The sequence below is a fragment of the Bos indicus x Bos taurus genome, chromosome 10, assembly GCF_003369695.1.
Source record: "Bos indicus x Bos taurus breed Angus x Brahman F1 hybrid chromosome 10, Bos_hybrid_MaternalHap_v2.0, whole genome shotgun sequence".
Lineage (NCBI taxonomy): Eukaryota > Metazoa > Chordata > Mammalia > Artiodactyla > Bovidae > Bos > Bos indicus x Bos taurus.
Window position 1 is genome coordinate 79,517,133 of NC_040085.1, and position 12,023 is coordinate 79,529,155.

The window sequence follows — 12,023 nt, forward strand, 5'->3', positions numbered from 1 at the left end:
CACCATCACCCGGCATCCAGGCTACTCCCAGCAGAGTAGTCCTCCAAGCCAGAGCGCCCACCCCCTCTCCTAAGGCCCGGATGTGGGCAGGTCCTCTAGAGAACATGCTGCAAGGGGCCAGGATCGGTAGACTGGGGGTTGGAGGTTGGTCTTGGGGAAGGATCGGACGCAGGCGAAGGTGGAGGTAGGCGGGGACAGCAAGAGGCCCAGAGGCAGCAGGTGTTACAGAAACGTTTATTACAAGGGTAAGTATATACAGTAACGGGACATTAAAACTGCTGATCCTGGGCCTGTGAGGCTTCAGGGGATGCACTGAGTGGAGGGCTGGGTAATACCTGGGCTCGCGGAGGATGGTGGACAAGTTGGGTTCACAGCCCCGAGCTCTGGATGGGGCCCCGGCATGACCAGGTCCACAGATCATGCACAGTGAGAGCCATAGCTTGAACGCTGGCAGGGCTGCCCTCCCAAATGTGCTCCTCCTGCCTGTCTGGGTGTTTCTAGGATTCTGAAATTTCCCTATTGGCTAAGAGTGTTAAGAGCAGCTCTGAGAAGAGGTGCCGGTGAAGAAGCTGCAAGGCTGACCAGGGGTCCATCACTGACCTCCAGCATTCAGAGGTGGAAAAAGATCACTGGCACTTGAGGCACAAGCCTGACTTTCCTCTTCTTTGAGTTGGTGGAGCCTTCAGTGTGGCTCCAGCTGGATGTTCTAGGCGTAAGCGAAACAGCTCCAAAACTCCCATGGGAGGCTCCTGCCACAGCCCTGCCCACAAATACTAAGGGTCATCCCTTAGTATCCCTTCAATACATTCTCTGTATCCGTCTAGACCTTGCTCACCTCCTCTAGGAGGCCCTCCTGGGCTGCTCAGCTGCCATGCCAGCCCTGTGTCCCCGTCATCTACACTCACTACACAGGGTCTCCTTGCTAATTCCTCCATGGCTGGATCCAGGATCCTGCACTCAGTGGCTGCTGGACTGATGGCACTCTCTCTCTCTCTCTCTCTCTCTGCCTGGCATGGTGCCAGCTCAGAGCCCCCGGAGGAATCCAGAAAAGGAGGATGGGGGCAGAGAACAGGAGCAACGATATTCCAGGGCCCTCCAGGCTCCGTCATCTCATCTGCCTTTCGCTCCTGCATAAAGACACTCCAAGAACCTGCCCTCAGTATACCCACCCCAGGCGCCCCTTCTCCACCTAGAATCTACTCTGTCTTACAAGCCCACAGAAGAGGTAAGTACCCTCTAGAACCAGAAAGACCAAAGGGGTCCCTTTGTGTGTATTTCCATCTTGGCTGGCTGAGGTCTGGGCATCACAGGCCAGAGAGTGGAGTTGGGAAGTTCAGGGAGACCCCAGGTGGAGACGCCTGTGTGTCTGCCCCCCAGGCACCCCTTTATCTCTCTGTAACCTGTTCTTCTCTGTGGAGAGGTTAGCAGAGTTGGGTAGTGGGTGACCACAGGGCAGGAGACCCTTTGGGGAATGAGCAGAATGGGGAGCGATCCCAGCCAGAGGCAGCTCTGCCTGGATGGCCAGGTGGGCAGCCCTACCCTCTCCTGGACTGAGTGATGCCCCCGGCCTGCTCTAGGCCGGTGGCAGTGGGTGGGAGGAAGTGAAGCTCGTGCCCCGCAGGCTGCAGCCTGGGAGGTCGCCTCCTGACAAGCCACCCCCATGAGTTGTCTCCCCAGAGAGTCTGCTACCCCCAGTACCCCATCTCTACTTCCTCAGGCAGAGTAGGGGAGTCAGGATGCCAGACCTTCTTGGCCACTAGCTGTGGCCATTCTGGGACATATAAGCTGCCAGGGCCACCACCACAGCTACATAGAGACCAGCCCCCACAGCAATGGAGAGTGTCGCCAGGAAGAGGGCCCGGCGGGAGGTGGTGTTGGCCAGGCGGAAGTCCCCCTTGGAGATGGCCTTGCTGGTCTAGGGAGAGAGAGGCGCTGGTGAAAGGGAACATCCCCATGCCCAGCAAAACAGCCCCGGCTCCCCAGGCCCTGACCCCAGGTCCCCTGGGGAGGGGGGGGTGGCCAGAGCAGAAGCCCTGGGCCCCCATGGGCTCTTACCCCCTGGGAGAAGTAGAAGGCGGCGATGCCCAGGGGCCAGAAGCAGCAGAGCATGGAGAAGATGGTGAGACCCAGGTGGTCCCTGGGAGGCAGCGTAAGGAAGTTGTCTTCACTTTCACTCTCTGTCGATGTGGCATCACTCTGAAAAACATGAGTGGGCTCTGGTGACCTGGCCCGGGACACCCATCGGCAGTGGTGTGGGGCACCAGGCAGACTCATCTGTCATTAGTGGGAGTGTGGTTGGGCTCCGGACTCTCTACCAAAAGCCTTGACAATGGTTCGACGATTCCACCCTTAGGGATTTATCACTAGGAAAGACTACAAGGATACACATGCAAGAATACACACACAAGTATACATGTACTAGAATGTTCATTATAGGATAGTAACTGTGAAAGATCAGGAAGTCTCAATGCTCAGGGACCAGGAGATTGGTGAATAAGTGGTAGAAGAATGTACAATGGGATACCATGTGACCCTTAAAATTCACCTTGGTAGAAAATATTAGATTACATGGACCAAATACGTTGCTTAGAGAGGAAAATTCAGTTACAGAAATATGTATAGCAAGAACTCTTTTGGGGGGTAAGGTAGAAAAAAATGTAAGTAAAAAGACTGGAAGATCATTCACTAAAATAATAGCTATCTTTGAATAAGTTTTTGCACTGACTTTAAATTGCTTATATAATTAAGACAACAAGAACCAGGTGAACTTTCCTCAAAGACCAGAAGTCTATAGCTGGATGGATGAGTGGACAAAGACAATGTTTATCTATATGTATAAGGGAATATTATTCAGCCACAAAGAGAAGGAAATGCTGCCATTTGGGCCAACATGAGTCTTGGTAATTATGCTAAGTGAAATAGCAGTAGTAGTAGGGTTAGTCACTAGGTTGCATCTGACCCTTGTGACCCTGTGGACAGTCGCCTGCCAGGCTCCTCTGTCCATGGGATTCTTCAGGCAAGAATACTGGAGTGGGTTGCCATTTCCTTCTCCATGCTAAGTGAAATAAGTCCAAGACAAATACCATTTGATCTCATTTATATGTAGGATCTAGAAAAGCTGAACTCATAGAAACAGTGAGTAGGTCGGTGGTGGCCGGGGGCTGGAGAGTAGGAACAATGAGGAGAAGTTGGTTAAAGAGTAAAAACTTCCAGTTATAAGGGGAATAAGTTCTGGGGATCTGCTGCAGCGTGGTGACTGTAGTTAATAATAATGTATTATATACTTGAACGGAGAAGGCAATGGCACCCCACTCCAGTACTCTTGCCTGGAAGCTCCCATGGACGGAGGAGCCTGGCAGGCTGCAGTCCATGGGGTCGCTATGAGTCGGACATGACTGAGAGACTTCATTTTCACTTTTCACTTTCACGCATTGGAGAAGGAAATGGCAACCCACTCCAGTGTTCTTGCCTGGAGAATCCCAGGGACGGGGGAGCCTGGTGGGCTGCCGTCTATGGGGTCGCACAGAGTCAGACATGACTGAAGTGACTTAGCAGCAGTAGCATATACTTGAAAGTTTCTATGAGAGTAGATCTTAAATATTCTCATTATAGCAACAGCAAAATGGTAATTAGGTGAGGTAAATGATGTGTTAACTAACCTTACTGTGGTAAACATTTTGTGATACATACATGAATCAAATCATGACATTATATACCTTAATGTTACAAAACAATTATATCTTGATTGAACTGGGAAAAAAAAAACAAGAACAAAAAACACTATTAAGAAGTCAAATAGTCATAACCTTTAAAAATTGTGAATCATTATGTTGTACACCTGAAACTTATGTAATATTGTACATGAGCTTCAATAGAAAGATACCTTAATGCAATAAATAGTAAAAAAAAAAAAAAAAATTAGTCAGCTCTAACTAGTGTTTCTCAAAGTGTGGATAGCATCTGTGTCAGAGGGTCTTTTCTTTAGTAAAATACAGATTCCTGGGGCCCAAGCCAGGCCTACAAAATCTCAGTACCCGGAGGTGGGCCCGAGAATCTGCATTTACACACACGTCCTTACCTCTTCTTCCTCCGGGTCACCCTCTTGGCCTTGGAACTCCTCTTGAACCCCGTAGGACACAGTCTGGATGGCAACATCCTCTTCCGCTTGGCCAGGTTCCGTGGACCGCTCCGTAGGCCCAGCTGGGGGCTCCCTGCCCTCTGTGAAGCTGGTCTCACAGCTGCCTGCCCTGGGCTCCTTGACCTTGTCTCTCCCCAGGAGGCAGCTGGGCCTGTACCAGGCCTCCACGGCCAGCTGCAGGGACCCGGGGTCCAGGAGCTGGTGGGCATGCGCAGGGCCAGCACCTCCCAGGAGGTAGGAATAGATCTTCTCCCGGCACGGCCAGGCGGGAGAAGCCTCGGGGTAGGGGTAGGGGCCATGGAGGTGCGTGGGGCTCCGAGGCAGCAGTGGGTTCTGTAGCTCACTCAGACTCTCCATGGTTCTGGGGGCAGCTCCGGGGAAGGGAGCCCCAGAGCCCTGGGACTTGGTGGCCAGTTGAGCCGTCCTCAGAGGGCCTGCTGGAGACAGCAAGACAGACACTGCGGCCGGCATTCTGGATGAAGGACAAGAAGTAGTGAAGGGCACAGACTCTGCAGTCTGACTTGCCCTGGACCCTGCCTGTACCACAGGCCAGCTGCGGGACCTTGAGCTGGCTACTTAACTCAGATCCTTCATTTCTTTGTTTGCAGCAGAACTTACCTCATAGAGTTGGGTCATTCATTTATCCATTCACCACATCGTCACTGAGCATCGGTGATGGTCAGGCGCCGTACAGATGCTGGGGATGAAGCAGGGAGAGGAAGAAGGATGCCCACTTGGTCTTCCAGAGCTCACGGTCTGGTGGAGAAGATGCCTGCCCTGAAGGGGAGGTACAGCAGAGGGTGTCAGAATGTACGACAGATAGAACTGACACAGAGGTGCAAGGGGAGGCTTTGGAGCTGAGATCTGAAGGAAGAAGATGGGTTGACAAGGCGAGGGGAGGGGGACACATTTCACGCAGCGGGTGGATAAAGGCTGGTTGGCCTGAGAGCCGGAGATGAGGCTGGTGTGGCTGCAGGGACAGAGAAAGATGTGAGATGGACTGCGGGCCCAGACAGTGCAACCCTGTTGAGGTCAGAGGGGTCCTCGGGGGTCTTGGTAGGGTTGATAGGATGAGACTTGGGCCCTGAAGCCTTCCTTGTGGCTGTGTGTGGGGTGGCTTGGACTGACTGTCTCATGGATAGGAGGCTTTGCCATGGCTTCTGATAAACTGAGGACCACTGAGACTCTGAGCAGATGGAGAAATGGGGAGTGGGCCTTAGGAGATACTGTCAGGATCAGTGGCAGATGGGATGCTGCATCAACAGAGGATTTGTTCTCGGGTTGGGTGGGCCCATGTTTAGCTCAGAGCTCGCCCCATGCCACGTGCTCACAGAGGTCAGCTCTTCCTGGTGGAGGCGCTTCTCCCCAAGTATGGTCTTAGGGGGTGCTCCTTAGGCTCACCTCCCTTCTAAGGCGAGTTCTGGGATCTGCGAGAGGGCTTAGGTCACTGCTGTCTGCAGGTGGGGGGTGGTGCTCATCAGCCCAGAGGTCTCACTGCTGCTCTCTCCTTCCTCTCCAGAGGCCAGACATGCAGGGAGGAGAGCCCTTGGACTACAGTGACGTGGAGGGGCTCCTTCCTGCTGATGGGGAGCTGGGCGTCCAAGGCAGAGGCCTCATAAGGTTACGTCCATGTCTGGGCTCCTCTGGGCTGATTCCTAGCAGAGCTGGACTCTCTAACCCCCCAGGGCAGCTTCTGAGCCCCTGTTACAACCTCCCTCCACCAGCAGATGTGAGCCATAGACGTAGAGCTAAAGGACATGTGACCACAGGCCTGTGGGTTTGGGAGTTAGATACACAGAGTTTCCATTCCTGATCCACATTAGCTTTTGACCTGACGGTTTCCCCATTTGGAACCAGAGGAGTTGGATTAAACAGTCGATGGTGGCACTAATATACCATAATTCCATAGCTTCAAGGAGCCCACCAGAAGTGAAATTCCCCCATTCCCTGTCCTTTTTCAGTAGTCAGGAATGGATGAGCACACTCAAATGAGCCCAGAGGGTACAGGGCTCTGCTTCCCCACCATGGCCCCTCCAGCAGGGTCAGGGAGGCAAAGGGAAGGCAAGACATCTATTTGCCAAATGAGCCATGGAGCTAAGGGGTCGTTGCCCAGCTTCCCAACTCCCTCTTGGCTGCCTTATCCTGGCCCTGCTCCTCCACCTGGCCCCTGCCCCTGCTCACCTCACCTACTCTCTGGGCTTCCATCCACGTGGGCAGAGGTGGGCAGGGGCCTTTCTGAGGGAGTAGGGTTGGGGAGACCAGCCCTAGCATCTTCAGAGCAGATGAATGCATCAAATTCACCTCTGCCCTATGGCTTGCCTCACCAAGAGGCCGCAATGTCATCCCCTAGGGGCAAAGGAGGGATATTTATGACCAGGAGTCAGGCCCTGGAGCTCTGAGGGGTGTTTGTGAGTGCCCTTATCCAGGGCTGGCAGGGGTGGCTGTGTCCCAGCCCATCACCCAGCTCCTGCCAGCCACCCTTTCTTGGTCAAAGTACACCCAGCTGAGCCTCTGAAACCCAAGCCACGCACCCTTTCCTGGATCAGTGTCCCCCCCGCCCCCCCAACACATGCCCTGGTCGTGTCTTAAAGTAGAAATCAGTGTTTCATGCACTAAGGGATATGAGCCTGGGTTTTCCACCATAGGGACAATCTGGAAGCCACCTGAATGTTCAACAACTGGGGACAAGTTAAATAAATTATGGTGCGAAAACAATGGTACAGGGCCTTCAAACAGGTTTGCAAAAAAGGAATAATATGAGAAAATGCTCTCTGCAGATTCAGTGAGAAGGGAGAAAAGAACACCGTATGTGCATGTGATCTCAACTCCACCAAAATGTCAACAGTGATTATCTCCAGGGGTGGGAGCACAGGTGCTTTTCATTTTTTTTTTTACATCACATTTTTTTCTGTTTTCCACATTCATTTTTTACGATGAGCATGCATTACTTTTAAATCAGAAAAAAATTAATGGATTTCTTCTGAGCCAAATTATCTAAAATCAGTTTAAAACCTCCCCAGGCTGGGGCATTCCTTCTGAGAAGGAATGAGGCTGAGCACAGCATCAAAACCTGCCCCCTGGCCAATATGCACAGAGAGGCACAGAGCACACGTACACAATCACACACACCCGTGTTCAAAGAGTAACCAAGTCACAGGCTGCAGCACCTGCCCACAGTCCGGCTAAGGGTCACGATTCTCTGTTCTTTCCGTCACCTGTCAGGGTCACACAGGAGTTCACTGGGCTGACTCTGGGGACCCAGCTCCGAGTCCTGGCCACTAGGAAGTGGTGGCTGGGCTCTAGCCCAGTCTTCCCTGGCCTCGGCCTGGCCTGACCTTTCGGCCTGTTGCTTAGGGTTGCCTCCCTCTCTTCCTGGAATAAGGGACTAGCATTCAAAGCAGAGCAATTTGCATCTCCACTTCAGCTGCCTGGTCTCACCTGGACTGTGGTCCTTCCACACTGTATATGGTACTGCGTACGTGCTCAATCGCTGGTGAGCATGCTTCTGCGTGTGTGTGTGTGTGTGTGTGTGTGTGCATGTGTATCCTCTGCTCCGGAGGAAAGACATGAGATGTCTGGGATACTGAATGTAAGAAGATTGCTCCCAATGTGTGGTCGTGGCTGGAGGTCTGGGCCAGGCCAGGAGACGGGAGGAGAGGTGGGTCTGTGAAGCCACGGTCCCTGGCTTCTTTCCTTTGGAGCTGAGAACTGAGCTGGGCTCCTGGGTGTGCCATGATGATCTGGGGAAGGAGAGCACACTGCCACCTCCCAGACAAGGGGCAGGAAACCATCCAAATACAGCCTCCCAAGGGAGTCTGATTGCACTGGAGCCCAGTCACGCAGTGTGACGTCAGTTTGCTTATCTATGAAATGTATGGAAAGGGTAGAAGGAGTTGATTTTTAACAGCTCAACTCAAGATGACCCTAGGATTCTACTGGGAGAAGAAAGAAGAAGAACGTATACTTATTGAGTTTTTTGCCACGTGCCAGGAACTGAAGTGTTCTAAATGCTCACTTTGACTCTGTAATTCTAGTGGGGAAATAACAACAGGACAGAGGGCTTCTTTTCCAGCAGTTGCAGACTAACTTGTGTTATACAAACCTGTCTACGAAAGCCAGGGGAACTATGAAGGCACTGAACAGTCACCAAGGAAGAAAGAGCTTGAGGGGTCAAGGGGCTAAGGACAGGTGAGCCTGACCTTTGGCAATACTTTCCCCCTCTTCCAGTAGGGAGGAAAACTGGAGTTCAGGGATGGTTAAGGAGGAAGGGCTCCAGTAAGCATGTCCAGTTTTCAACTGGGACCACTTTAGGGCTACCCATTGGGAGTAGAAGAAAACCAGGAGCAGATCAGCCCTCCCGAGGACAGAAACCTGCTTTGAATCAGCTCTGCTCCTAACTGGATTAAGGTGATCTGCATATAACCTTGCTGTTTGCCAGAAGCAAAAGTTGTCTTCAGGCAGTGGTTCTCAAACTAGCCAGTCTCAGCATCACCAGGAGGACTTGTTAAACCCAGATGGCTGGCTTCCACCCTCGGAGTTTATGATTCCAGGATGGGGCTTGGAATTTTCATTTCTAACAAGAATCTGGGTAAGTTGAATCTGCTGGCCCAGGGACCCACTTTAAGAACTATTGCTCTGATAATCACACAAAGAAGAGTAAAATATACAACTAGTGAGATAACAGACATGAAATAATAAAGGTATTTAATTTACCCTAAATGAGGCAGAAGGAATATAGAACCAGTTAGACAAATAGAAAACAAATAGTAAGATGTTAGGCTTACACCCAACTATATAACTATATTGGATGTAAATGGGATAAAATTGCCCATAAAAGACAAAGATAGTTCCATAGTGTATTATTCCATTTATATGAAGTTCTAGAGAAGGGAAAACTATGGTGACAAAAAGCATATCAGTGGTTAAGGGCCATGGTCGGGAGGGGATAGGCTGCAAGGGGCATGAAGATTTTTGGCGGTGATGTTCTGTATCTTGATTGTGGTAGTGGCTACATGACTGCGGGTGTTTCACAAAATTCACTGAATTGTGCACTTAAGATTGGTGACTATTATTTTATGTAGATTATACTTCAAAGATGATTTTAAAAAGAGACAGAGACTAGATTTTTAAAACAACACAATCTGACAATATGCTACTTATAGTCAATGTACCTTAAATATAAAAATACAAAGAAGTTTAAAGTTGAAATAATAACATCTCACACTTAACTAAATTCTTACTGTGTCCTAGGCACCGTTCTAAACGTGGTGTATTCTCTCATTTAATCCTTAGAGAAACTCTATAAATCATTGTCTCCATTTTACAGATGAAGACACTGAGGCATAAGCAACTTGTAAGTGCCCACAGGCATGCAACTGGAGAGTAGTGGACAGGACATGACACCCTGGAAATCTGACCCCGGAGTCACTTTGCTTTCTTACCACTATCTGTTGGTGGCCATCTACTGAGAGCTTGCTTTGCTCTGGACACCATGGAAAGTGCTTCAAATGCAGTATCTCATGTAATCTGTCCTCTTAATGTGGGTGAGGGGGATTGCAACTCAGAGAGGTTAAACAGGTTTTCTGAGATCACACAGCAGGAGAGCGGCAGAGCCCCATCTGACCCAGTCCGTCTGATGAGAGCTCTTGCAGGCCTGAACAGTATCAAATTCTCTGGGATTAGCTGTGGGGGGTGGGGCTTAGAGGAGGTCTCCTGTGCTGAGAACAAGCAGGGTGAACACTGCTAAAAAGAGACCACGGGACAGTGTGATGTGGGACCAGGAGTTGGGTTGTTGTCCATGGGATAGGGCCAGTCCTTATCAGAACGCTGTAAAATCATAACAGCTACTTTTTACTGCATCCTCACGTGAGCCCCGTGTTTCACACACTGTATCTCAAACCTTTACAACAAATGATGAAATTGGCTATTATTATCTCTCATTTTCAGATGAGGAAACTGAGGTTCAGAAAGGTTAAGTAACTTGCCCAAGATTAAACAGTATCAGACCCTGGATTTGAACCTAGGTTTAACTGAGTCCAACACCTGGCCTTTCAGAGCCTACCTGTGTGTAAAGGGTTGTGATAAATGGTGTGGGTGTGAAAATGGCAAGGACTTGGTCTTGAATGGGTTAAAATCAGAGACCTTATTGAAGGGAATGGGAAATGGGAGCTTTAGGAAAAGATTAAGAGATTTGGGGTGATTTAGCAGCCCAGGGATGGCTGCCGAGATAACCTTAAGGTCTGGATTCAAATAAATGCAAAGCTATAGTGAGGAAGTTCAACCTCTGACCACTATCTCTCAGTGCAACAAGAAAGACTGTTTCTAAACTGGAAGATAAAAGCCAGAACTTCCTAGCAGGGCAGAAGATTAAATAGAAATGATTACAATCCAGAGGAGAGGTGCCGTCTTTAAGAATAGGTGCTAGACCAACTTCCAGGCAGATAATATGTAAACTGTTCTGTAAACTGTGAAGTCCTGTGACTTGAGAAGCTGTTAGTAGATGACTTGGGGCTGGATTTGATGATTTCTGGCCTGTAAGCAAGAGAGCCACCAAGCCAGCTTTGGAGTCATGGATGCTGCTTGTTGCATCTGACAGCAAAGAGAGACAGAGTCAGGGGTCAGGGTCGGGGTGGGAGGCAGCAGAGTTGAGGGAAAATGGGAGATTTAGCTTTCTTTGCTTCAGTTTCCCCCTCAGGAAGCTAACACAATTGATTATGCTTTCTTTCTCCTCTGTCTTCAAATGCTCCTAACTCTTGATCTTCCCTAATGGCACTTAAACATATTGTCATTCCCTGGCTTAAAAAAGAAATCATGATGACTGCACAACCTGGCTGTCAACCCTTTGACATTCCTCCCATCGAGAAGTAGGGGTCTATGTCCCTCCTTTCTAATCTGAGTAGGTTTGTGACTGCTTTTACCACACAGCACAGCTAAGGTGATACTATGAGACTTCAGAGGCCAGGTTACAGAAGGTCATGCATCTTTCACCTTGCTCGCTGGAATACTAACCCTTGGGACCCTGAGCTGCTCTGAATTACCCTGAAGCTGTCAGGCTGGAAAGGCTGTGTGTATGACGCTTTGGTCAGCGGAGCCTGCTGAACCCAGCCTTCTGGTCATCCCAGCATGCCAGGCATGTGAGTGAAGCCATCTTGGACTCTTCAAGCCAGCCCATCTGTCCGCTGAGAACCACTGGGTAACCTCTGCTCATGCCACATGGAATGGAATAATCACACAGCTCAAGCCTGGGTGAATTTCTGACCCTCAATGTCATGAGATAAAATAAGATGTCTCTTGTTTTAGCCGCTAAGCTTTGAGGTAGTCAGGCAGAAACAGAGGGGAGGAACATTTATCTTCCATGCCACCTCCCCTCCTTCAGCTCCTGTCCTTCCCCTCTCCTTTACGTCACAGCTATGCTGCTCAGAAACTGTCTCCACCCATATCAGAATACTTCAGCTCTCAGTTCAAAAGTCACCTCCTTAGGGAGATCATCCCTCCATACTCAGCCTAGATTTAGGTTGCTGGTTATCTGCTTTCCAGGCTCCAGCTCTTTCTTTCCAAGAGCTTACCCCAGTCTCTATTTACATACGTGTGATTCCTTGATTAGTGTCTCTCTCCCTCACCAGATCTCGTGAGCTTCAGGAGGGTGAGGATTCTGTCTGCTTCCTCATACTTGCAGCCCCTGGCCTGGCATATAATAGGCACTCCATAAACAGTTGGTCTCATGAATGAATGAATGAATTAGTGGATGAGTGAGCTAGGTGGGCTGAGTCTCCTCCTTAAGAAACTCTTTCCAGGACCTGGGATGGATGGAGCACATCTGGCTGGGGCATATTTAATTTTGTACAACAAACACTTCTTAAGCAGTTCAGACCAGTTTTTGGAATGC

General features: G+C 50.0%; 1 protein-coding gene across 6 annotated transcripts in view; it reads right to left on the reverse strand.

Moving 5' to 3' along the window:
- Positions 1–218: 218 nt before the first annotated feature.
- SYNDIG1L (synapse differentiation inducing 1 like) overlaps positions 219–12,023 on the reverse strand; it is a 57,707-nt gene continuing 45,902 nt past the window's right edge. For 3 of the 6 annotated variants that reach the window (XM_027552422.1, XM_027552420.1, XM_027552421.1), the window contains 4 exons: positions 4,757–4,915; positions 4,079–4,610; positions 2,056–2,196; positions 219–1,915 (listed from right to left, as the gene is read on the reverse strand). In XM_027552422.1, the coding sequence (XP_027408223.1) occupies positions 1,757–1,915; positions 2,056–2,196; positions 4,079–4,610; positions 4,757–4,761 (837 nt within the window). In that variant the 5' untranslated portion in view covers positions 4,762–4,915 and the 3' untranslated portion in view covers positions 219–1,756. The remainder of the gene's footprint in view (positions 1,916–2,055; positions 2,197–4,078; positions 4,611–4,756; positions 4,916–12,023) is intronic. The other 3 variants (XM_027552425.1, XM_027552426.1, XM_027552427.1) reach the window with 2 other exon arrangements.